The 22,722-nt window shown below is 39.4% G+C and overlaps 1 protein-coding gene across 1 annotated transcript in view; it reads left to right on the forward strand.

Moving 5' to 3' along the window:
* greb1 (growth regulating estrogen receptor binding 1) overlaps nt 1–22,722 on the forward strand; it is a 32,642-nt gene that overhangs the window by 2,678 nt on the left and 7,242 nt on the right. Inside the window, exons 2-22 of the mRNA XM_056768740.1 lie at nt 4,067–4,226; nt 4,380–4,484; nt 5,577–5,753; nt 6,115–6,297; nt 7,409–7,531; nt 7,638–7,766; nt 8,772–8,894; nt 10,091–10,213; nt 11,366–11,551; nt 11,692–12,042; nt 12,528–12,656; nt 12,746–12,841; nt 12,933–13,130; nt 13,228–13,408; nt 13,495–13,678; nt 13,958–14,094; nt 14,696–15,044; nt 15,144–15,259; nt 17,065–17,270; nt 19,631–20,097; nt 20,186–20,288. Coding sequence (XP_056624718.1) covers nt 4,070–4,226; nt 4,380–4,484; nt 5,577–5,753; nt 6,115–6,297; nt 7,409–7,531; nt 7,638–7,766; nt 8,772–8,894; nt 10,091–10,213; nt 11,366–11,551; nt 11,692–12,042; nt 12,528–12,656; nt 12,746–12,841; nt 12,933–13,130; nt 13,228–13,408; nt 13,495–13,678; nt 13,958–14,094; nt 14,696–15,044; nt 15,144–15,259; nt 17,065–17,270; nt 19,631–20,097; nt 20,186–20,288 — 3,823 coding nt within the window. The 5' untranslated portion in view covers nt 4,067–4,069. The remainder of the gene's footprint in view (nt 1–4,066; nt 4,227–4,379; nt 4,485–5,576; nt 5,754–6,114; nt 6,298–7,408; nt 7,532–7,637; nt 7,767–8,771; nt 8,895–10,090; nt 10,214–11,365; nt 11,552–11,691; nt 12,043–12,527; nt 12,657–12,745; nt 12,842–12,932; nt 13,131–13,227; nt 13,409–13,494; nt 13,679–13,957; nt 14,095–14,695; nt 15,045–15,143; nt 15,260–17,064; nt 17,271–19,630; nt 20,098–20,185; nt 20,289–22,722) is intronic.

Below are 22,722 nucleotides of genomic sequence, written 5' to 3' on the forward strand. Positions count from 1 at the left end.
CCACTTATACACACAGCTCCCAAGGCTGAAATCTTAAAAGCTGACCACCTCCTCTTCATTCCTCTTTAGAGAAAAGTAGTGGAAGTTTCGTTCTGGCTTCAGAGGGTCATTTTACAGACAGCGGGAATGACTTTACTGCCAGGCTCTACTGAAAGTACAGAAAATTCTTATAATTTACCCAAACGCCTGCCTGGGATGTGGTTTGGGGCACAGTCATTCTTTGTTTGGCCTCTTACCTGGTTGATCTGCGCTCATGTTTTAAAGAACATAATAGAGCTGCATAATATAATGATTTATTTATTTATTAAAGTTTTCTAGTTGATGCAAAGCAGATGTGTCTTATGCGTGAAAGATGATCAATAATCAGTAAGAATATGAAAAAAGTTTTTAAATATATTTAAATATATTATTTTGTCGCATATCGTACTACATCACCTTAGTTAGCAAGTTATTGTATATTCCATTTTTCTTAGCCCTAGTAAATTATTATAAAAAATTCAACTCATTATGTTGTGGTGGATTGTTACCACTGTAAAATAATTATTAATTTATCCTTAAGTCCAGAAAGTTGTTTTTATAGTTAAAGGGACAGTTCACCCAAAAATAAAAATTCTGTCATCATTTACTCAACCTCAGATTGTTCCAGAACTGTATAAAGTTCTTTGTTCTATTGAACACAAAAAAACGATTAAGAAGAATACGGGAACTAAACTGTTTTGGGTCACCATTGACTACAATGGTAGTTTTTTCCTGCCCCAGAACTGTTTGGTTACAAACATTCTTCAAAATATCTTTCTTTGTGTTCAGCAGAACGCATAAATGTATACGGATTTGGAACAACTCGAGGGTGAGTAAGTTATGACAGAATTTTCATTTTCGAGTGAACTATCCTTTTAATTCCACAATACCACAGTTACTGTACTAACCATTACTGTAGTAAATTGACTGCATTTTTAACAAAATAAGGGTTACCATGGCATTTTTAAGAGGGATGCTGACTTTCTATTATCTAAATGTGTATTTTTCATGCTTACCGTGAAACCTATGGTACAAATGTGTCTAAGCAATATTATTCTCAAGACATGATTGATTCCTTGAATTGTATTGTACCGAGATGTAGGTAAGAGAAGAGTCTTTAAAAAACAAGGCCATAAACAGACAATAGCCGGGTGATGTTCTCCCGGGAGGAGATCAAGAAAGATGAAAGCCCTCATCACCTCATTGTGGAAGCTCTGTTCAGGAGAAACGTCCTCCCTGCTATCACGTCTTGAGCTTTTATCTCCTCAACTGTCTGCAGAGAATTAGCATTTGTTTATTTAACTGCCGTTTTCTCCCAGTCAGAACAAATGTGCAAAAAGTAAAACTAGTTAAAAAAACACTGTCTGACTGTATTGAAATATTACAGAGTTTTTCTATTTTGTTTGCTGGCAGAAAACTTTTTGCTGGTTGCCCTGGTTGATGTTTGTGCCGTTGCTGCTGGTTCTTCTCAGTGTTTTCGGGTGTATACATGTTGTGGATTTGCAGCGTGTGGGATGTGAGTTGTTGCTGAGAGATGAAACATATGGCATTTAAATGAGAGGAGATTTTGTCCAAAAGGGGCTTTGTGAGCAGGTTTGTTCTCCCAGAGAGCGTTTGTTGCCTTTCACACATTGTGCACATTATATTTACCAGTGTGCAAAAGCTACAGAGTTTTTTATTTATTTATTTACCAAACCAATGCCTTTGACTTTGCTTTTAAAGGAATAGTAGGAAAGTTCACCCAAGAAATAAAATTCTGTCATCATATAGTCACCCGTGTCATTTCAAACCTGTAGTTTTAACTTTCTCCAAGATATGTTGGTAACCTTACAACAACGGTACCTATTGACTTCTATTGTATGGACAAAAAAAACCTATGCAAGTCCATGGGTTTTTTGTAAGATTGATTACTTTTTGTATACCCATAGTTTTAACACAAATGTCATGGTTAAATGCATCATATATATATATACAAATAGACAATGGTTAATTTGTTGTTACTTCCGATTAACTACAAATGATTATCCTTACTGTATTTTTATAAGGGTTAATATGATTATATTATGATATGATTTAATATGATAACAACTACATACAAAAATTAAGAGGCAGAAGCTGCTTCTCACTCCATCCAGGGTGTATCCTGCCTTGATGCCCGAAGACTCCTGAGATAGGCGCAGGCTCCCCGTGACCCGAGGTAGTTCGGATAAGCGGTAGAAAATGGATGGATGGATGGAAGCTGCTTCTAAAATACACTAAATTTACATAATTAAAGTTTTTCGGGGAATGGAAAAACACCTTTAAATGATCAAATAAAAAGTTGTCAAGCACATTTTAATGATTTTTTTATTAGATATATGCAAAACCCAGTAACAAACATAAAGGGGGATTTATGGGAAAAACAAATCGGCAGTCATGTTTACATAAGGTTTTAGTAAAAAAAACATTTTGTTTAAACGTTATATCCTGATGAATAGAGCGAATCAAAAACACATTATTCATCTTTCATAACCATTTAATTTTATCCTGTGAGCTCAGCCTTCCCCAGTTTCCAGCTTTTTGTTTGTTGTCAGAGGGAGGTCATTCTCTCGCTCGCTCTCAGTCTGGGTCAGGGTGCCCTGACATTGGCTTCTGGTGGCTTTATGAGGTTGCAAATTGGACACCGTGCAAAAATCCACGGTTTCTTTGAACTTCCTCTGGGGAGCTGGCTCTCTGCAGATCCTGTTATACAATCACACTAATCACAGAACCATTCATTTTGAACCGCAGATGATTTCAGTCTTGTTCCATGAAAAACACATTTACCGATCAGAAAGAGCTTGACTTTCTGCTGAGTCACTGACTCAAATCAGATTAAATGAGGCTCTATAGACATACAGTTGTGTGTATAGTGGTCTCATTATTCAAACGGATTATTAAACAAAATAAATCATGCCATTATGATTTAAAAATGTAAAAAATGTTAAGTGTAGGGAGTAAATTATACAGTTTGTTCAGCATTACAATCATTATGTCTATATATGTGACCCCGGACAACAAAACCAGTCTTATTGGTCAATTTTTCCAAATTGAGAATTTTACATAATATGAAAGCTGAATAATTAATTATTTATATGGATGTTTGGGATGTTAGGATCAGACAATATCTGGCAGAGATACAACAGTTTAAAACTCTGGAATCTAAGGAAGCAAAAAAAATCTAAATATTGAGAAAATTGCCTTTGAAGTTGTTAATCAGAGGTGCTGTAGCAGCCATGCACTCTCAAAAATTAAGTTTTTATATATTTAAGGTAGGAAATTTACAAAATATCTTCATGGAACATGATCTTAATATTCTAATGATTTTTGGCATAAAAGAAAAATCAATCAATTTGACCCATACAATGTATTTTTGTCTTTTAGTAAAAATGTTCCCGTGCTACTTAAGCCTGGTTTTGTGATCCAGGGTCACATATAGAAATTATTTTTATACAGTTTGCAAATCTAATTATATTTTTGTTTAATCCAGATGCGATACTTATCATAATAAAGTGAACTTAAATAATAGTTTAGCCTGGATTCAGTTGCTTGTGGTTTGTTTATTAAGTTGTTATTTTACATTATTTAAAATCAGCAAGTTTCAAGTTTCAAAGACCAAATTCCCATGAAAATTTATTATTTTTTGTATATGGGGAGTTTACAAATATACCGTAGGCTAAACGGTTATTAATATGTTATTTTATTGTATGTTATTAATATTTATATGTATAATATAAAATTACATAAGAGAGATTTATCTTCATTGTTTGTTTTTGTTTTTCCCAAATTTTTGCTGTCACACCACAGGACAAATTTATGATTTATTTGTCATCTACCCATATTGCATTTTTAGGACTTTTTTGATATTCTGTAGTAGATACAGATAGTAGATAGTCTAATAATAGTAAATGACTTGAATAATTATGCATTGAGCAGAATGACAAAAAAAAGTGTGAACCCTGTATGACACGTTCTTCACACTGGCGTCTGTGCTCACGAATCCTAACACATCCTCCATTTCATATTAAAGGCCATGGGGAATTCACACACGGGCCACCTTCAGAGCAGTCGGTTTGAGGAAATGCTGCATAACTCCATAGAGGCGTCACTGCGCTCCAACACAGTAGTGCCTAGACCTGTGTTCTCTCAGCTGTACCTGGAAGCAGAACAAAGGCCTTATTCCAATGATGGTGAGCCTCTATTTATACTTCTATGGTAATACATCATTTGTTATGTAATATGTTTAGTAAAAATCACCCGGTTATGTGCGCACATACGCTGTCAATTATACAGGATGTTGCTACACATTAGTTCCCTAGCATGAAAGTGAATTTTCTCAACAGGTCGATTAGATGAGGAAGATGATGAAGAGGATGGCTCCGATTCAAACAGCCCTCCGATACCATATCAAGTGAAGCCACCGCCAGAGGGATCTTGTACCACTGATGGTGAGATGATGTAAATCTGGTAGAGATAAACCAATGTGACATTTCTAGCCTGATGATAGCATATGGTTGCAAAGGCAAATATAATTATATACTTATTGTAGAAACCAATATGTCATTATGATTTATGAAATGGAGAATAATAATTTAATTTATTATGTTTGCAAATAATATATCACCTGTCAATATTTTACACATCTAGTGACAGAACAGGATTTAATACCATTTCAAATCAATAGTTGTGAACAAAGCAGTAATAAGTGAATTGATTTATCGATAAATGATCAGAAAATGTATAGGGCTCTATTGTTCACTCGGCGCAATGCAGCGTTATGTGCTACGCAAGTGTTTTTTGCTAATTTCAGCCCGGCGCAGTTTTCATTTTCACGTCCTGTGCCACGTTGTTTAAATAGCAAATGTATTTGCGCCCATTTTGCGACCATGGGCGTGCTGAAATAAACTGCGCCACTGTCCAACCGAAACTAAAGACAATGGCGCAATATGTTTTTGGTTAATTAAAGAGCCCATAAGTAATATGCTCCTATAGGCGACTGCACAGCGCTCGTAAATTTTTTCTTTTACACACAGAGGAACAAGCAGCAGCACACAAACATGCCAAATATGAAAAATAAATGGATTACAATGTAAAATTATAATGATGATTATTGTGTACATTAAGATAAAAAATCCGGCTTGTCCAGTAGATGGTCTGCTCGCGCAATTTAACCTCGCGCACGAGCAGATGCGTTTCCTCTCTGGTGAAGCGTCCAGTCTTTGCTCTTGCAAATTCCGCTTACTAGATAGCGAATCCACCATGGTGCGAAAACAACTGGCTTTTAAAGGGAATGAGAGATGAGACTCTTATTGGTTTACGGCACATTTTGCCCAAAATACACCCATGACTCATTAAGAGAATAGGAACAACCCTTTTAGACCATACGTAACCATTTTTCCCGTCCTTAAACTAGCATAAGTGGATTCGGACACGCCCTAAGAGCACTTGTGCCCTACGCTTTAGACCATGCGCTTAGATCGTTAAAATAGAGCCCATAGAGTCACTGTATAAACAAACTTGACCAGATCTCTGCCATTCAGGATTCTGTCAGGCAGGAAAAGACTTGCGGTTGTCATCCATGGCCACTGAGTCCTTAGAAGTCCCTCCTGGTTTCCTGCTCGTCGGAGCGAAATCTCCCAGTGCTCCCGATCACATTCTGGTGTGTGCGGTGGACCTGCGTTTCCTTCCAGATGAATGCGGACGTAATGCACTTTTAGGTAAGACGTTCTGAACCTCATGCACCTGCATTTAAATACCCTGCATTACAAGAAAAGAACCAGAGAAAGAGAATTAAAGAATGGGAAAGCAACCTCGCAGGACCAAATTTTCATTTGTCAGAGAGACCTTCTTAGATCTTTAATTTTGGTTGCTATGGCCCCCACATCGACTCACCACCCTCATCCCCGGTAATGGTTGGTGGCTATGGAAACTGAGCGCTCAGCTGGGTACGATCTAAAATGTGTGTTCATTTCAGATAACAGATCACGGTTTACAAGGCACGTAGACAGCGTCTGTGTGCTCAAAGACGAAAGAAAGCAGATGTTCATGTGATGTCTGGCCTGTTTTTTCTTTTCATAGGTTTCTCTGGAAACTGCATTGGCTGTGGAGAGAAAGGTTTCCGATACTTCACCGAATTCGCCAACCACATCAATCTGAAGCTTACTTCCCAGCCTAAAAAGCAGAAGCACTTGAAGTACCACCTGCTCCGGAACGCACAGGGGTTATTGGTCAAGGGAACGGCAATCTGCTGGAAAGGGATAGGTAGGATCTTCATGATTGGTCATGTTCTGTTCAACTTACAGTAGTTGGGATCCTTCTGTAGTGGATTAGTGACTGGTTGCTGGCACAGGCGGTGACAGGCAAGAAGGTTGACTTGACCCTATTTAACCTCCTCATGCACTGGGCCAGTCTGATCCATTCATTGGACAAGCCAGGCCTTACCTTCCCAAGGTCCAGATGGCCAGCACACCTAGTTTAGTTGCTGCCATGGTGAAACGTCAACATTGTGTCCAAGAGCATGTGTGCATATTTAATTGGCGTTCCAGCTGGATGTTTTAAACAAAAGCATTTTCAAATCGAACCTAAATGACTATCATCTGTGTTCCTGAGATGAAGTTTAGTCAACTTAATAATGGAAAATAATGGATAAACATCTGTGGAAAAACTTTAAAAAACAACTCCAAGTTATTTTCTGTTTTTTTCAATTTACGATTCATAGGCAAAGATATTAATATTAACAAGATGTGTCAGTGCCATTGAAATGAATGGGGAGGAACGCAACGCTCAAAATAGCCGCCCTAGCGAAGCTTTGTGGGTGCGTAGTATCTAAAGCAACATGGACAATTATGTTTTTAAGCGCAATTTGCTCATAGGAAAGAAACATTATGGTACGGTGTACATCAGTTTTAAATGTTGTTTTTCAATATATTGTTTAATTGGGATTTTAGCCGGTGATTGTAGAAATATCAGTGTTCCCCATTAATGTCTTGTTTGAATCACCTTATAACTGCCCAGAAGCGCATTGGAAATATGGCTTGACTAAATTTGCCGCAATACATGCAGAAATGCATTGTAAAAACAAAACCGGATTCCCCTCTTAATTTTTTTCATGGCTGTAAGTAAAGAACAATAATAAATAAACCTAAAAAAGAGTGATCATAGACACTACTACTACTATTATTGAGCCGGAAATGTGAGTTTAGATTTTTTACTTTATTATGCAGATGAGCAGTGATTATACCCATAAAACGTATTTGATTGACCAATCAGAATCAAGAATTTCAGAGAGGCCTGTCATAAATGTGTTCAATATGGTATGCATTATGATAGAACAAGATTTTCTTAAAATGGCTATTACTCATGTTTTGTGCAGATAGCAGAATGAGACATTCTGTGTCTAACATTGCTGCTGGACCAGAGGAGCAATCGGGCAATGGACCAACTGACCTGCTTCCTAATTCAAGTCACACGACCTTAAGCACAATTAATCACACAGGTACTCAAACACAAAAGTGTTCAGACATATGTGATTTTCAGATAAGTTTTACATATTTAACCTTTCAGTCAAGGTGTATATTTGACAAACTGTCATTTCCACGCAGATCTGAATACTCATCTCCACATATCTGAGGGTTCACCTCCCTTAACCAATGGCCATCATGTTCTTGGACCACAGCAGCACGTGTTACAAACTGGAGTAGTGGCCAATGGGCCTGGAAGGCCAGCAATAGGTATCTCAAAATACATTCATGATGGCGGATTAGGAGAGATAAATGTCAATTATATATAACAGTCCATTTAAGTGTATATTGTTTTATCCAATTGTGTTTATGTATTTTTAAGCTTTTTAGAGTATCACACAACGTTCGGAACATGCTAATATCGTACTTGTATAATAAGCCGTTTGGATTATAGGATCGTAAATCAATAATCGATAATTTTGTGGGTTTTGCCTTTGGATGTTGCTACCTTTAAAGTAAGTAGAGAGCAAGGTAGTCGCCAAGTATTGGAACAGAACTAGTGTTTATATTTGAGTCACAAAAGGGAAACTTTATTTTAAAAGGCAGTCCCACAACTAATCCCTCTTGCAGACTTCACACCTTCAATGAAAGACAGCCCACCCCCCTCCCCCTTTGAAATGTTTAGATACTTTTAAGAGCCATCTGTATTGTCTAAGCCCTTTCCTATTCTTTTGTTGTTGGAGTCTGTCATTATTCAGCACGTGGGGTTGTAAAAGATCCTGTCTTTTATTTCACCACTCTCTGACTATCACCTCTATAAAGTGCTGCTGTAAAGTCTCTCTCTCTCACTGTTTTTTTGTCTCTCGTCCCTGCTCTCTCTCTCACTCTCTCTCTCACTCTCTCTCTGTCTGTCTGTGTTGTAAAATGTGTGACTTCCTTCCTGTCGCTTTGGTTTTCATTAGGATTTAACACATCCCTTCTCTTCTGCTTCCCAGTGCATATAAAGTGACACGTGTGCTCGCATTTACAATCTGGTTAATGCGCAACATCACAGATACTCCCTGTGACACCAAAAGCTTCTTGAAAGCAAGTGAATTAGAAAAGAATAACTGGAGGCAATTGTTAAGAAAAAACTTTGATCTGCTTAGATTGTTTATAGAGCTTGAACGGTTTGATAGAAATAAACAGAGAGCTAGGTGGTTGCTAGGGTGTTCTGCTTGGTTGCTAGGGCGTTGAAAGATGGTTATTGACCAGTTATGATATTTTTATTTTAAGGTTCCATGTCAAATTCTGGGCCCCCCAAAAAGAGACATAAGGGATGGTCCCCAGAATCTTCAGTTCCGACAGACGTCACCCCAAGACCTGTTCCCAACAGCACGACCAACGGAACTAAATCAGGTATACATAATCATATCTCTATGACTGTAACATCACATTAATAAAAATACGAAAATGTCCCTTTTCATTACAAAAATGGATGTTTATTTTTCATAGTGTTCTTAGGAGTGCAATGAGAGTAAACTTTTTTAAATAAAGCAATATTACATAAACAAAAGAAAGACAAACGTTGTATTTTGTTCTTGTGCCTTAGTGATGATATTGAGGATTGTTTGTGTACCTGGGGGCCTCATTTATCAACAGTGCTATATGCGATTTAGAATGTGTCTAAGTACAAAAAAATCTGTATTGATCAAACGTGTGTACACCCTTCTTAAGCACACCAGTGAGTATCCAGTGTTGATAACTCCCACATGTTCTAAAGCACCATCCTCATTCACTTTCATTGCATTCGGAAACGCCCCCAATGAACCATATATGGTCACGAAACTTCCCTATATAGATCACGTTAATGGACTAAGTGCTGTGATCACAGCGGTCTTTGAAAACGCATTCTATGTGCAATGCATGTTTTATTCAATTTATTTTTTATTTTTAATTACATAATTATTTATAGGAGATTTATTTTGCATTAATTAAAATGTTCAGAAAAGAGACAGAATATTCAGTAATTTTTTTGGGGTAAAATGTCATTATGATTTGGTAATGCGATGTACTAATTGAAAAGCAATAAGAATTTTAAAACATATTTTTATGAATTTTTGTAATCTTTTATTTTTTTTATCAGTTTGTTTGAATGTTTTTTCTTTAATTTATTTTTTCATATAGTGTTCTGTTAAGGGTGTCTTTTACTCTGTGCTTTCAAAAAAAGGTTTGCCTATTCATCCACCAAAGTTAGATCAGCCATGACCATATAACTACATTTTGAATGATTTCCCATCTGTCTTTTGTAGCTTCTCACATCAATTATACAAATGTCGCTTAAACTATGAGTTGAGTATATGCAGGACACAGGAAACACAAGGTGGTACTTTCTTTTTGTAGTATCACTGTTCTACCGCTACATCTTCTACGTAAGCATGTTCAGGGATGTACTTATATTTACTCACAATTCTACATGTAAGTACAGGTTGGTAGATCCCACACTTTGCGTGAAACTATTCTTACGCACTCACTACACACGTTAATAAATGAGGCCCCTGAACCTTTTGAATGAGTGTTTATCAAGTGATGGATGTATCGTTGTTTGTCTTTAGCTGACAGCGGTGCATCAGGGTGTATGTCTCTGGGGTCCTCGCCACCAGTCGCACCTGGAGAACACGTTACAGTGCCCGAGCACCTGCTTCAGACCTGTGGACTGCGGCCTGTCATTTTCAAAGGTGAAAACCTGATTACAATGAGGCTAGTTTGTGGTGCTATGTCAAATCCATGGTCAATGTATGCATTCCTTGTATGTTGTTTATATTAGTTGAATATTATAGAATAAGGTAGTTTTTTTAATTCATAACTTCGTTACCAAAAAATGAAAGCAGCTTATGCCATGTCTCACTCAGAACTCCAAATAATGTCTAAATATTAAGTGTTAGATTATTATAAATAGATTATCAGTGTTCGTCATTTTCTTTTTGAAATTCATGTGCCCTCATTATCTTCAAACAAACAAAAAATGCACTCCCGCCCTCTAGTGGCTATCCACCTCTAATGACGTCAGTTTGGGCAAAACATCTGTTAACTCCTCCCTTCCAAGTTCCAGAGCCAGAGAGCGAGAAAGTGAAAACGGAAGTTCAAACATTTCCTGGAGCCTTCAGATAGTTCTAGGAAGTTGTGTTTTTTCTTTTTGTTCTTCATTGCTTTTATTCTTTAAATGACTTGTATTTTTTAATGAGTTAAAAGTTGATTCATTCATTTAAGTTCAGCTACATTGCTGTGAAAAAACAGTTCCACTGGAGGTTTTATCTTAACATCTATGAGTCTGATCCAGACCCCTTTCATAATACAACGTCTGTTTTTATACATCCATTTTGCAATGGAAAACAAGCGAAGCCCCCTTTTTTTCTGATTCGATATTCACTTTCACTCGAAAATGCGTCAGAATACCGATCGCAACTTCCGGTTTACAGGGACTTTATTTAAGAATAAAGTATATTAAAAAAGTAATTTACACGCCCCAACAGGTACAGAGTTAAAGTAGCAAACAAATCATAGTGGAAACAAGCATACCATGTATTACTGTAAATCTTTTTAAATTGAAAAGTGAGCAGAATTGCATTAATTTATATTGCATTGATAATATCTCGACCATTTTAGTTTTTAGACCATTTTATAATTTAATCTAACAGACATCCAAAGTAGCTTCACACCAATGAAACTTCAGACAGTTTCTCTTCATGCAATCTTGATGCCAATCTCATACAGTAATATCACTCTTTTCTGACCTTTTCCGGGCATCATGTGACACACTATCTAACTGCAGTTCCCACCACTTTATCCTGTGCCAGCTGTTTACATAAACTGTGTGTGTTTGTCTGCAGGGCACGGGACACTGCCACATTTAAATGGGAATCTCGGGGATGTGCTGCTGAGCGGACTGCTGCAGAAATGCTACCGCAGTTCCCAGAACCTCCCACGCATCTACGAGCAGTACGGCACCGCTCCCATTCAGCCCATCTCTACCGAGATGCAGATATTGTTGACTGTCTACTATCTGGTGCAGCTCGGTGAGAAGAGCGGTGCATCTATACACCATCATCACAGCAAGGCTATTGATCTGTTTATCCTGTAGTGCCATCAATTAAATGTTTGACTTGTGAATAAATTCACAATATAAAGTTTGACCTGTATGTGTAACTTACCACAGCTCCTGACCAGGCTCCTCAAATGGAAGACCTGGAGCAGATCTTCATGTGCTCCTGGCGCGAGTCACACCTGACAGAGATCCGGCAGTACCAGCAGAACCATCCACAGTTCCCTCCTCCGCTTCCCTGCTTAGCTCAGCCACTCACCCCCTCTCAGCTCCCCTGGCTGGCCAAACTAGCAACCAGTTCATGCGGGGAAGGAGTCCTGGTGCTGGACACAGCGCCCTCTCTGGTGGAAGCGTTGGAGGACACCTTTCACAGACTGATGGAGGGCAGACTGAATCGGACCCATTATGTGGTGATCATCTGCATGAACAGGAGCCAGGAGATAGAGTCATGTGTGGTGGTCACAGGTATGCGGGTCACTTTATTTCATGAGATATTTATTAAGATAATATAGATTTATGTTTGGAGTTTACAGGGTATTAACGCATTATATACAAAAAGATATATCACATATGTTTTTTTAAACAATATGTATATGAAAAAATAGAAAGTCAAAGTCTTTTTATTGTTATTTATAAGTGATGTGTGTAAAGGTACAGGGAAAAACATTTTTGAAAATGTCTTCTGGGGGAAATAGCCACACAATACAATAAAATTTACATTTACTGCTATATACATAAATTACATACGTAATAGACCAAGTTAATAACAAGACAACAAGTCAAAAATGTGACAAACTGCAGGAGTGAAATTACTTTTGACACTGTAAAGTGGTCAATATTGTTATTGATATTGCACATTCATCTTTTTTATATTTATTTAATATCAATATGATGATCTTGTGGATAATAAATGGCAGTGAATTGGACTTTTATAATCTGTTCTTATACAGGAAAGCACCAGACGCGTGCTCTATCAGAGAGCCTTCTCTCTCCAAGTGATTGTTCAAGAGAGATCGCCCATGAGTTGTCTTCTGGAAGCGTGGCAGAGCTCACATTCTATTTCAGCTCTCTGGGTCCGGGTAAGATTTTTTTCAGATTTGCTTCATGAATGTCACCTCAGTGGTTTAAATGCATAGGTGTTGAAATATATCTACATCTTATTCATCAGATGGAGATGTGGAGACTTTGCTGGAGAAAGCCAGTCCTGAGAGCTCTGCCTGCGGTCTAGAACCGTCTAGAGACAGCCCTAAACCCACATGTCCCGGTAAACCTTGTTTTTGTGTGTATCCTAACACCCTTTTTAAACAAATACCTTTAGCATTATTTGTAAACAGTTCAGTTATGTTTTGAAACAGAGTACTGCGTGGAGTGGCACGAGATTCGACCCATTCAGCTGGCTGTTGCGCGAAAGCTTCTCTCTCATGTTTGTGCTATTGCGGATTCCAGCACACAGAACCTGGATCTCGGTTCCTTTGACAAGGTTGAGTTCTTGATCTGCGTTCCACCCTCAGAGGTCACTTTTCATCAAGTGGTCCTTCACCTGTGGAACTCAGGTAGAGCATCACTACACATTACCCATAACTCTCTACTATACATGTACAGGCAATAGTGCCAACCTCAGATATCCTCTTCTTGATGGTGTATTTTCAGGAGTGTTGCGGGAGTTAGGGCTGGACCAAGACTGCTTGTCTCTGAAGGACGCTGAGCAGTACGTGGTAAAGTTGAACCAGAGCGCAGTGGGAAAGATCAACAGTCTCATTCAGAAATCTAAGACAAACCCCTATACTCTCTTCATACTGGTGCATGATCATGCACACTCAGACATCAGCAGGTATGAGACCTCACCCGATTCTCATTTAACCCCGTGTGGCTGTTGGTGGAACTGCAGTTTAATTGTTTTATTTATTTATATCACAGTGGACAGTACAGTGGAGGAGATTCCAGTTTAGGACTGGTGGACAGTTTGCTCAACTGCAGGCAGATTCGAGACGCTCCCAACATCTTGACTCTCCACGTGACCTCATTTCCCTTTGCCTTTCAGACTCAGTACACACGCATCAGTCCTTACAATGAGATCCACTGGCCATCTGCCTTCAATAACGTAAGAATACCAAATATATACTACTTTATATTAAGCAGTGACAAAAGCTCCTGGTCTCTTTTATCTATGGGAAAGCTTCAACGCATTGTCAATACCAAATTCAACTGAGCATATTTTGTATTTTGCAAAACACTTTTTTTTATGTTCCAAAATCTCTTGACAACTTTGTGTATTGAGTTACATCAAATATATTAATATGTAAAACATGGTTGTTTCAGCTATTTTAATGTTTTTCAATTACAATAAACAGATAAATATAATCTGTAATTGTTCACCTAGGATGTAGATCTCTATAACGAGAAGACAAAATATTTTGGTGTATCAGAGCTGTTAGAGACCACCCGCTCTGGCAGTGGTCTTCCTCTGCTTCGATATGACAGCTCATTTGAGAGCATGGCTGCTTCTCTAGAGGAAAGGTATGTTATTCTTTATTTTATTTGTGTTTTATTTACTGCATATACTGTTATAGTCAAAAGGGATGTACACAATCTTAAATTTTATGAATCAAATATATTATGAAAGATGTATTAAAAAACGTTGTATTAATGTTGGAAAATAGTGATTGGAGTATAAACTAAGAAGAATTTAGGAGGCTTGGCAAACAATGACAAACAAAACATGTAAAAAGCTTACATGGCCCAGTAGAATGACTACAAAATATTATAAAATTCTGTAATTCAAAAATATAATAAAGATCAACAAATATTAATAACTAATAAAATTGTAATCTGTGTATGGTTTCAAAGCAGTTTTTGCATATTCAAAATAAAACCAAATTCCACGATATGTCGTAACTTGCCATTATGTCAAACAATTTTATCAACGGATTCCTTAAAAGATTAGCATTTGTCTATGCCGTACCAAACACCTCATATTTTGATGGTTTTACCTCACCTGAGGGGAAATTAAACGCAAATATCTTACAAATATGACATCACTTTGGAACGTTGCTATATGTATATATATTTTAAAAACTTGTGTAGACTTCCACAAAAAATCTTTCGATTATCTCCTCAGATTCCCGAAGCTTCAAAGTGCAGTGATTCGCACGCACGTTCTGATCCAGCATTACTCACTGGCCCTGATGGCCACAGCGGGTGGTCAGACCTTACAGGCTCTGCAGAAGCACATCTCAGTGGAAACTTTGGAGATGGTCCAGTGCCTCCTCAGCACGACCCAGAGGTGTCCCAGCCGTCACGGGCACATGCTCCTCCTGAGGATCCCCTCACCCGCCCTCGCTGCCCTTGCTCACCAGCGCCTCTGCCACGTCCGCAACAGACTCGGTCTCCACAAACAGTTTGAGATAATCCTGGGAGATCCAGCGGCTGCTCTTACTGTAGAAAAACACTTCCTGGACCAGCTTAGGGTATGTACCCTACACTGTATACATGTTATGTCAGTTCATTTGATTACAAATCAAATATAGTGTTGTTCTTGATATCCTTTTATTCTGGTATATCTGCAGGCCTGGTTGAAGATCTTGGATCCAGACTGGGCTCCACGCACATACCTAGAGCTTGAGGCTTTACCCTGTATACTTATTTTAACTGGCTTGGATCCACTTGGGGAATCTCTACCCAGGTAAACCAGGAGAAAGTAACAGTTTTATTGTGCCTATAGCACGTTATAAAATAGATTGTTTAAAATGCCCCATTGGGGATTTTTTTATGTTGTTTTAATGTCTATGAAAATGCTGTGATCATTTATTCACCCTCATGTCATTACAAACCTGTATGACTTTCTTTCTTCTGCAGAACACAAAAGAAGATATTTTGATGAATGTTGGGAACATAAAACCATCGGTACCTATTGACTTATCGTCGGTTTTGTGTACACGCAGTAGAAGTCAAGGGGTACCAACCAGTGTTGGGTGTAACTAGTTACTAAGTAATTAGTTACTGTATTTTAATTACTTTTCCCTTGAAAAAGTAAAGTAAGGGATTACTCATATGTTTTCTGTAATTTAATTACAGTTACTTTAGATGTACTTAAACTAAATACTTTGTGAAATATATGCGTGTGCAATAGTGTAATTGACATCAAAATTCAAAGTCTTACTTTAAAATCTGTGCTCACATTTGTAATACTTTGGTCAGTTAATAATATTATTTATTTGAATGAATTAAGTAAGCCGTTTCATGTCTATCTTTGAATCACTTAACTAATCAAGGTCGATGTAAGATATAGAAAGTAATTAGTAATGAGTAACTAAATACTTTTTGGACAGAGTAATTCGGATAGTAATCTAGTTACACTATTGAATATGTAATGAGTAACTAGTAATTAATTACTTTTTCAGAGTAACTTACCCAACACTGGTACCAACGTTTTTTGGTTACCAACATTCTTTTCTTTTAAATGAATACTTTTCTTAAATTAATCTTGCCAAAATGTTATTGCCAGTTTGTATAACTAATAATTGGGTGACTTTGTAATGAATTCAGCATAACATCAGAAACAAAAGTTATAAATCCAAAAGAATTACAAATTATGAATTATTCTAATCTTTGTTATAATTAACAGTAACTCTTTTAAGATCAGTCTGGGTTGATTTGTCATTCGGTCCATTTTCTAAAAAACTCATAATAAAAAGCACATTCACTCAAAAACATTACAATCACAAAGCAAATGCGAATGAGGCAAATATATATAGCAAGTTGTTTCATAATTAAAATCAAGTAAATAGTGCTTTTATAAACACCCTGTCTGGTAAAATAGATTTTTTCTTAATGTAAACAAAATGGCAGATTTCGTTATTGATCTACCACGTGATGTTTACGATCAGCACACTCCTCTGACATTTAGCTGTTAAAAGTGTGTAGTTCACCTTCAAAATGAAAATTCTATAATCATTTACACGACCTCTTGTCATTTCGAACCTGTATGACTTTCTTTCTTCTGCAGAACACAAAAGAAGATCTTTAAAAAAGTTGTTAACAGCCCACCATTCACTTCTATTGTAACCAGTGCATTAAAACGGGGGCTATTAACCCCCATTTTGAATGTGAACTTTTAAATGATTCAGTGCATAAGAGAGTTGTCTGAATGATTCAGACTGAATCGTCTAACCAATTCGAATCTACTTTTCTAACCAATTTGCAAATCCATGAAGACCACTGACTTGAAACGAATAATTCCTCTGAATTTTGACTATTTTTCCAAATCTAAACAGCTGACAAAAAAAACTGTATCCATGGCATTGTTTTTAAAATGTTGAAAATGATCAAATGTTATAAAGTAGCAAGTGACAGCGTTAAACCTACAATTTTTGATACAAAAAATGAGTAGTACCCTTGCTACACAAATACAAATTAACCCTAACAACATTACTTGTCAGTACTGTTCTCTATAACTCATCCAACACCTCTGTTTTACCTTGTCTCCAGATCTCTAAAATACTGTGACTTGCGTGTGATCAGCTGCTGGTCTCTGCAGCGCACGGTTCTGGAGCAGGAGCTGGGGCTCGCCGCATACCTACTGAAGGCAAAAGAAGAAGCTCTGCGTGGGTCTCATATGCCCAGCGACCTGTCTGAGAGTGACCCTGAAAAACTCAGCAGCACTGACAATGAGGAAGAAGAGGTTGTGGTGGATGGTCAGTATTGCAAACATGAAATGCATATCAATATTCATTCAAATGGTATATGCCATTTAATATAAATAGACTACAAACAACTGATGAACACTTCCTGACTCAAATCATGTTTTCTTCGGATTTTATATTTTATAAAGCCAGAAAGAAAGATCCTAACACAAGTCTTCAGCAAAGCAGTTGGGTGGATTCACTCTTAAGACTCTAACATCTCGTCATTGATGATATTGTGTGTGTGCATATCTCTAAAACACTTCTTTGAAATGTCCTTTGAAGTCCTGCTTGCAAATGTCTCCTGGTCAATCTGCTTGTTTTATTATCCAACTCGCATCCAATATAAAAAGGCAAAACTAATACTCAGTTATTAGTGTTAAGTAATGTACCGATCTAACGGCATTCAGTCTGGTGTCATTTCCCTCGCCATAGTAGGAAAAATATCTACGATCTCTAACAAAGATTGACGTTTGCACATGCACTAGCAGACCTCTGTTACAATTTGATCGATCCGCATGTTTTTAATTGATAAAGTGAAGTTTTTTTTTAGATTAGATTAGATTCAACTTTATTGTCATTACACATATGCAAGTACAGTGTAACGAAATGTAGTTTAGGTCTAACCAGAAGTGCAATTAGCAAGTGCAGGATATACAGTGTTAATAAATACAGAATACAATATTAGGAAAATACTATACAGTGGGCATGTACTATGAAAAAAACTTTACAGAAGGAATGTTTTATGAAAATATGACAGTCGGTATGTACTATGAACAATATATACAGAAGGCTATATACTGTGAACTTTAATGTACAGTTGGTTATGAACAGATAATAATTAGACTATACAATAGTGCAAGTGACTTAAGTGTGCATTAATTATAGACATAGCTATTAAAGTTGCAGTGGAATAGATGAGTTAATGCGGTTATTAAAGGTACGGTGCAGTATATGAGTTAATGCGGTTATTAAGGTTACAGTGCAGTAGATGAGTTAATGCAGTTAATAGAGTTACAGTGCAGTAGATAAGTTAGTGCAGTTATTGAAGTTACAGTGCAGTAGATGAGTAGATGCAGTTAATAGAGTTACAGTGCAGTAGATAAGTTACAGTGCAGTTATTGAAGTTACAATGCAGTAGATGAGTAGATGCAGTTAATAGAGTTACAGTGCAGTAGATAAGTTACAGTGCAGTTATTGAAGTTACAGTGCAGTAGATGAGTAGATGCAGTTATTGAAGTTGCAGTGCAGTAGATGAGTTAATGCAGTTAATGCAGTTATTGAAGTTATAGTGAAGTAGATGAGTAGATGCAGTTAATAGAGTTACAGTGCAGTTATTGAAGTTACAGTGCAGTAGATGAGTTAATGCAGTTATTGAAGTTACAGTGCAGTAGATAAGTTAGTGCAGTTATTGAAGTTACAGTGCAGTAGTTGAGTTAATGCAGTTATTGAAGTTATAGTGCAGTAGATGAGTAGATGCAGTTAATAGAGTTACAGTGCAGTTATTGAAGTTACAGCGCAGTAGATGAGTTAATGCAGTTAATAGAGTTACAGTACAGTAGATAAGTTAGTGCAGTTATTGAAGTTGCAGTGCAGTAGATAAATTAGGGCAGTTATTGAAGTTACAGTGCAGTAGATTAGTTAATGCAGTTATGAAAGTAGTCCATTAGTGCAAAGTTGTCCCAAATTGACGCCATTGTTACTGTTTATTGCCATAAGCCAAAGTTTATGAATACACGTGCACAAAGAGGGGCAATGCGACCAATCACAATCACAATCACAACAGCGTGAGAAGCGGAAGCTCGCTGATATGGTATGGGTGGGACATCTTCACACACAGCGGGGAACCAATCACGACAGACCTGGTCAGCTTTACCAATCAGAGCGTTTCGGAAGGAGGGGCTTTATATAGACCGGAAGAAATCCAATCGTTTTGTTAGAAGAGGGACAGCGGTGAACAAAAGACTTGAAATACAGCAAAGCCTGGCTCCTTTGAACTATACTATTCCGTCCCTGCATGTTAAGCCTTTCATTTTAAGGTTAATTTCGCAGAATACTGCTCTGGGTTAACCAATTTTCACACTGGATAAAATCAATCCTGCCTATCAAAAGTTTATATATTTTTTTTACAATCTCACGTTGCTGTATCTCTTTAACATGTAAAAATCGGTTCCAAGAATGTCTCATGAACAGCAAAAAATATATAAATTCAAGTGATTTACGGGGTGGAATTTCACTTTAACGACAATAAATACCTTAATCAGAAACGAGCATTGTGAGTGATTTTGAAAGTGATTTATTTTTATTTGTATCATATAGTTTGTATGGGAATCTCTTACAATGACAATACACCTCTTTCTTGTGGTCTATAGTAAACAACGCTAGCCATGGGAACCCCTCCCCAACTGCCACCCAGCGCCCCTCTTCAGACTGGACTTCTCTGGACCCAGAAAAACAACCCAACCCAAGGCGGCAGTCCAAATCCACCTCCTCTGGTTCCTCATCCTCTTGGACCTCCCCTCTACGGCAGTGCTGCTCCTGGGCTCGCAACCTCAGCCGCCCGCCCGTGGTCCTGCTCCCTAAAGCTGTCTATGACCTCATCACCACGGTGGACTCCAGCGGGCTGCCCAAGTCCACCTCCTTCCTCCCTCTCTCCTCTGTAGAGTGGGTCAGCTCATTCAGACCCCTCCTCAGCAAGATGATGACCTGCACTGAGCAGTCGCTGTATTATCGCCAATGGACCGTCCCCAAGCCTGAACACATGGACAGCAGTAACCGGGCAGAAGGACGCAGCGATAACTTCCACCCACGGAGATTGCTTCTTAGCGGCCCACCACAGGTAAATAAGGATTCTGAGAAACTAAATATTGAGTATTAAAATCAATATTTGAGAAGTGAATAAAAACGTTTTTTTTGTGTGTGGTCAGGTGGGGAAGACTGGTGCATATCTTCAGTTCCTGGGTATTCTTTCTCGCATGTTAATCAGACTTATGGAGGTGGACATTTATGATGAGGAAGATATAAACTGCAGTAAGTATATATTATTAAAACTATTATCCTTATCATATATTTTATATAAAATGCATATTTGAAGACCTTGGTTCCAAAATAACTTTTTTATTTTATCAAAAATCATCTTTATTTTTATGTGCATTCCAATTAATATTAATCAAACTGCAGTTTTTTATTTAATAGATAAAAAATACAGCTAACTTACACAAATCACAATAAAAACAGGATAACATTATAAAAACAAGATTTTTGAAAAATGTTAAAAACGGTTTTATCTCATTTTGGAACCAAACGTCTTGGTAACGTATGTAACCTCAGTTCCCTGATGGTTCCCGAGAACTACAGATGGGGTTCGCCCTTGAGAACCAATCAACTCTGACTACTATAGAAAAGGCCAATGAAATTTGGCGAATGCAATTTGCATGGATCTTCTCGTCCCGTCTAGAGACCAGACATGGGTGTTCCAGAGGTCTGATCTGGGATGCCAGAACGTGTCCTTCCCCTGAGAGAGCAGGTCCTCTGTCAGGGGAATGGTTCAGGGGGAGTCGCTGTCCAGAGCATCGGCTCTGAGGCCAAGTGCGGTTAGACCGGTGTGATGTAACCAATAACACTTGGTGCTCCTGCTCCCTGACCTTGCACAGAGTCTGTACAAGAAGGCTCCTGGGGGGGGGAAGGTGTGCTTCCGCCCATCCCGCGGCCAGCTGTGCGCAAGGATATCCGTGCCGAGGGCAGGGACTATCAAGCGGGCAAATGGTGGTGTTACGGGAGGTGAAAAGGTTTTACCTGGGCCTACCCGAACAGCCTCCAAATGAGCTGGACTGCACGGGGGTGGAGTCGCCACTCTCCACGAGGGATAAATCTGGCGAGAAAGCACGTCGGCTGTCTAGTTCAGTTTGCCCGGGGTGTGTGGCCTGCAGGGAACGAGTCACCTGTTGACTCCACCGGAGGAGGCGTCGAGCAAGTTGTGTTTAGCTGCTGTGTGCGAACGCCACCCTGACGATCTGTATTCGCTACAGCTATAGTGCTGTCCTCGGAACAGCACGTGCATATCTCGCACGAGAGGCCGTAGCCTGCTCAGTGCAAGTAGCATAGCCCACAACTCTTGGCAATTGATATGCCAGCGCAGGCGGGGGTTCGTCCAACACCCCACCTGCGTGCCTGTTGCACACTACACCGCACCCCTGCAGGGAGACTTCAGTCATCACCACGACCTGCCTCATAACCTGCTCAGAGGGACCTGAGTCCGTCGAAAAAGTCATAAAGACTAGGGGTTATGGTGCGTCGGCAGCAGGGCGGCATCACCATGCGCCTGCTGCCGGTGTGCCACGCTCTCCTCGGAACTCGACTCTGAAACCAGTGTTGGAGCGGTGTCATGTGCATCAACTCGAGGGGTATTAACCCGCGAGGACGCCATGTGTCCCAGGAGCCTCTGAATTGTTTCAGGGGGACCGCTGTCTGCCTAAAATGTTCATTTCAGACAGTTCAACACTGGTTGGGCACAACTGCGGACAGGTGTGCCGACATGGTGACAGAGTTGAGTTCCATACCGAGAAAGAGGATGCTCTGCACTGGGGAGAGCTTGCCCCTCTCTTGGTTGACCTGGAGTCCCAATCGACCTAGGTGCCGGAGCACCAGGTCCCTTTGTGTACATAACAGATCTCGCGAGTGTGCCAAGATAGGCCAGTCGCTGAGATAGTTTAGTACCCGCTCGTCTTCCTCCTCTCAGGGAGAAAGGGCGGTCAGGGACAGACCGAAAGGGAGGACTCTGTACTGATATGCCCGCCTCTCGCACGCGAACCGTGGGAACGGCCGGTGTCGAGGAGGATCGAGACATGAAAGTAAGCGTCCTTCAGGTCGATTGCCACGAACCAATCCTGACACCTCATAGATGTCAGGACGCGCCTCTGTGTGAGCACCCTGAATGGCAGCTTGTGAAGGTGCTCTGTTCAGGGTACGCAGCCTTTGGGGGCAACCCGCCGTCTTTCTTGGGAACGATGAAGTGCGGGTGGTGACCCACTGAACATCTTGGTTTTGAGGGACGAACTCGATGCCTGTTTTGCCAGAAGGGTGGTGACCTCTACCCGAAGTACGGAGGCGTCCCTGCCTCTGACAGAGGGAGAGATGATGCCCCGAAACTTGGGTGAGTCTCTGGCGAACTGGATCGAGTAACCAAGACGGACCGCCCTCATTAGCCAGCGAGACAGTGTGGGCAGCTCTCGAGCTCCCAGGGACTGTGACAGGGTGACCAAGGGGACGGTCTGCTTCATCATTCCCACGGGGGGTGGTTCGTCGGCTAGCGGAGCTAACCATGTCGTGGGGAGTCCCCGGAGGGAAGGTTTGCTCCGCCTACTTACCTGCCTGGCGGGACAACGGCACGCACTGTCGGTTTGAGAGTGGTGACGGCTGTCGTATGTGTACGACCTCACGCCTCGCCAGGGTGTGAGGTCGGTTC

This window comes from Triplophysa dalaica, chromosome 15 (assembly GCF_015846415.1).
Source record: "Triplophysa dalaica isolate WHDGS20190420 chromosome 15, ASM1584641v1, whole genome shotgun sequence".
In the NCBI taxonomy this organism is placed as follows: Eukaryota; Metazoa; Chordata; class Actinopteri; order Cypriniformes; family Nemacheilidae; genus Triplophysa; species Triplophysa dalaica.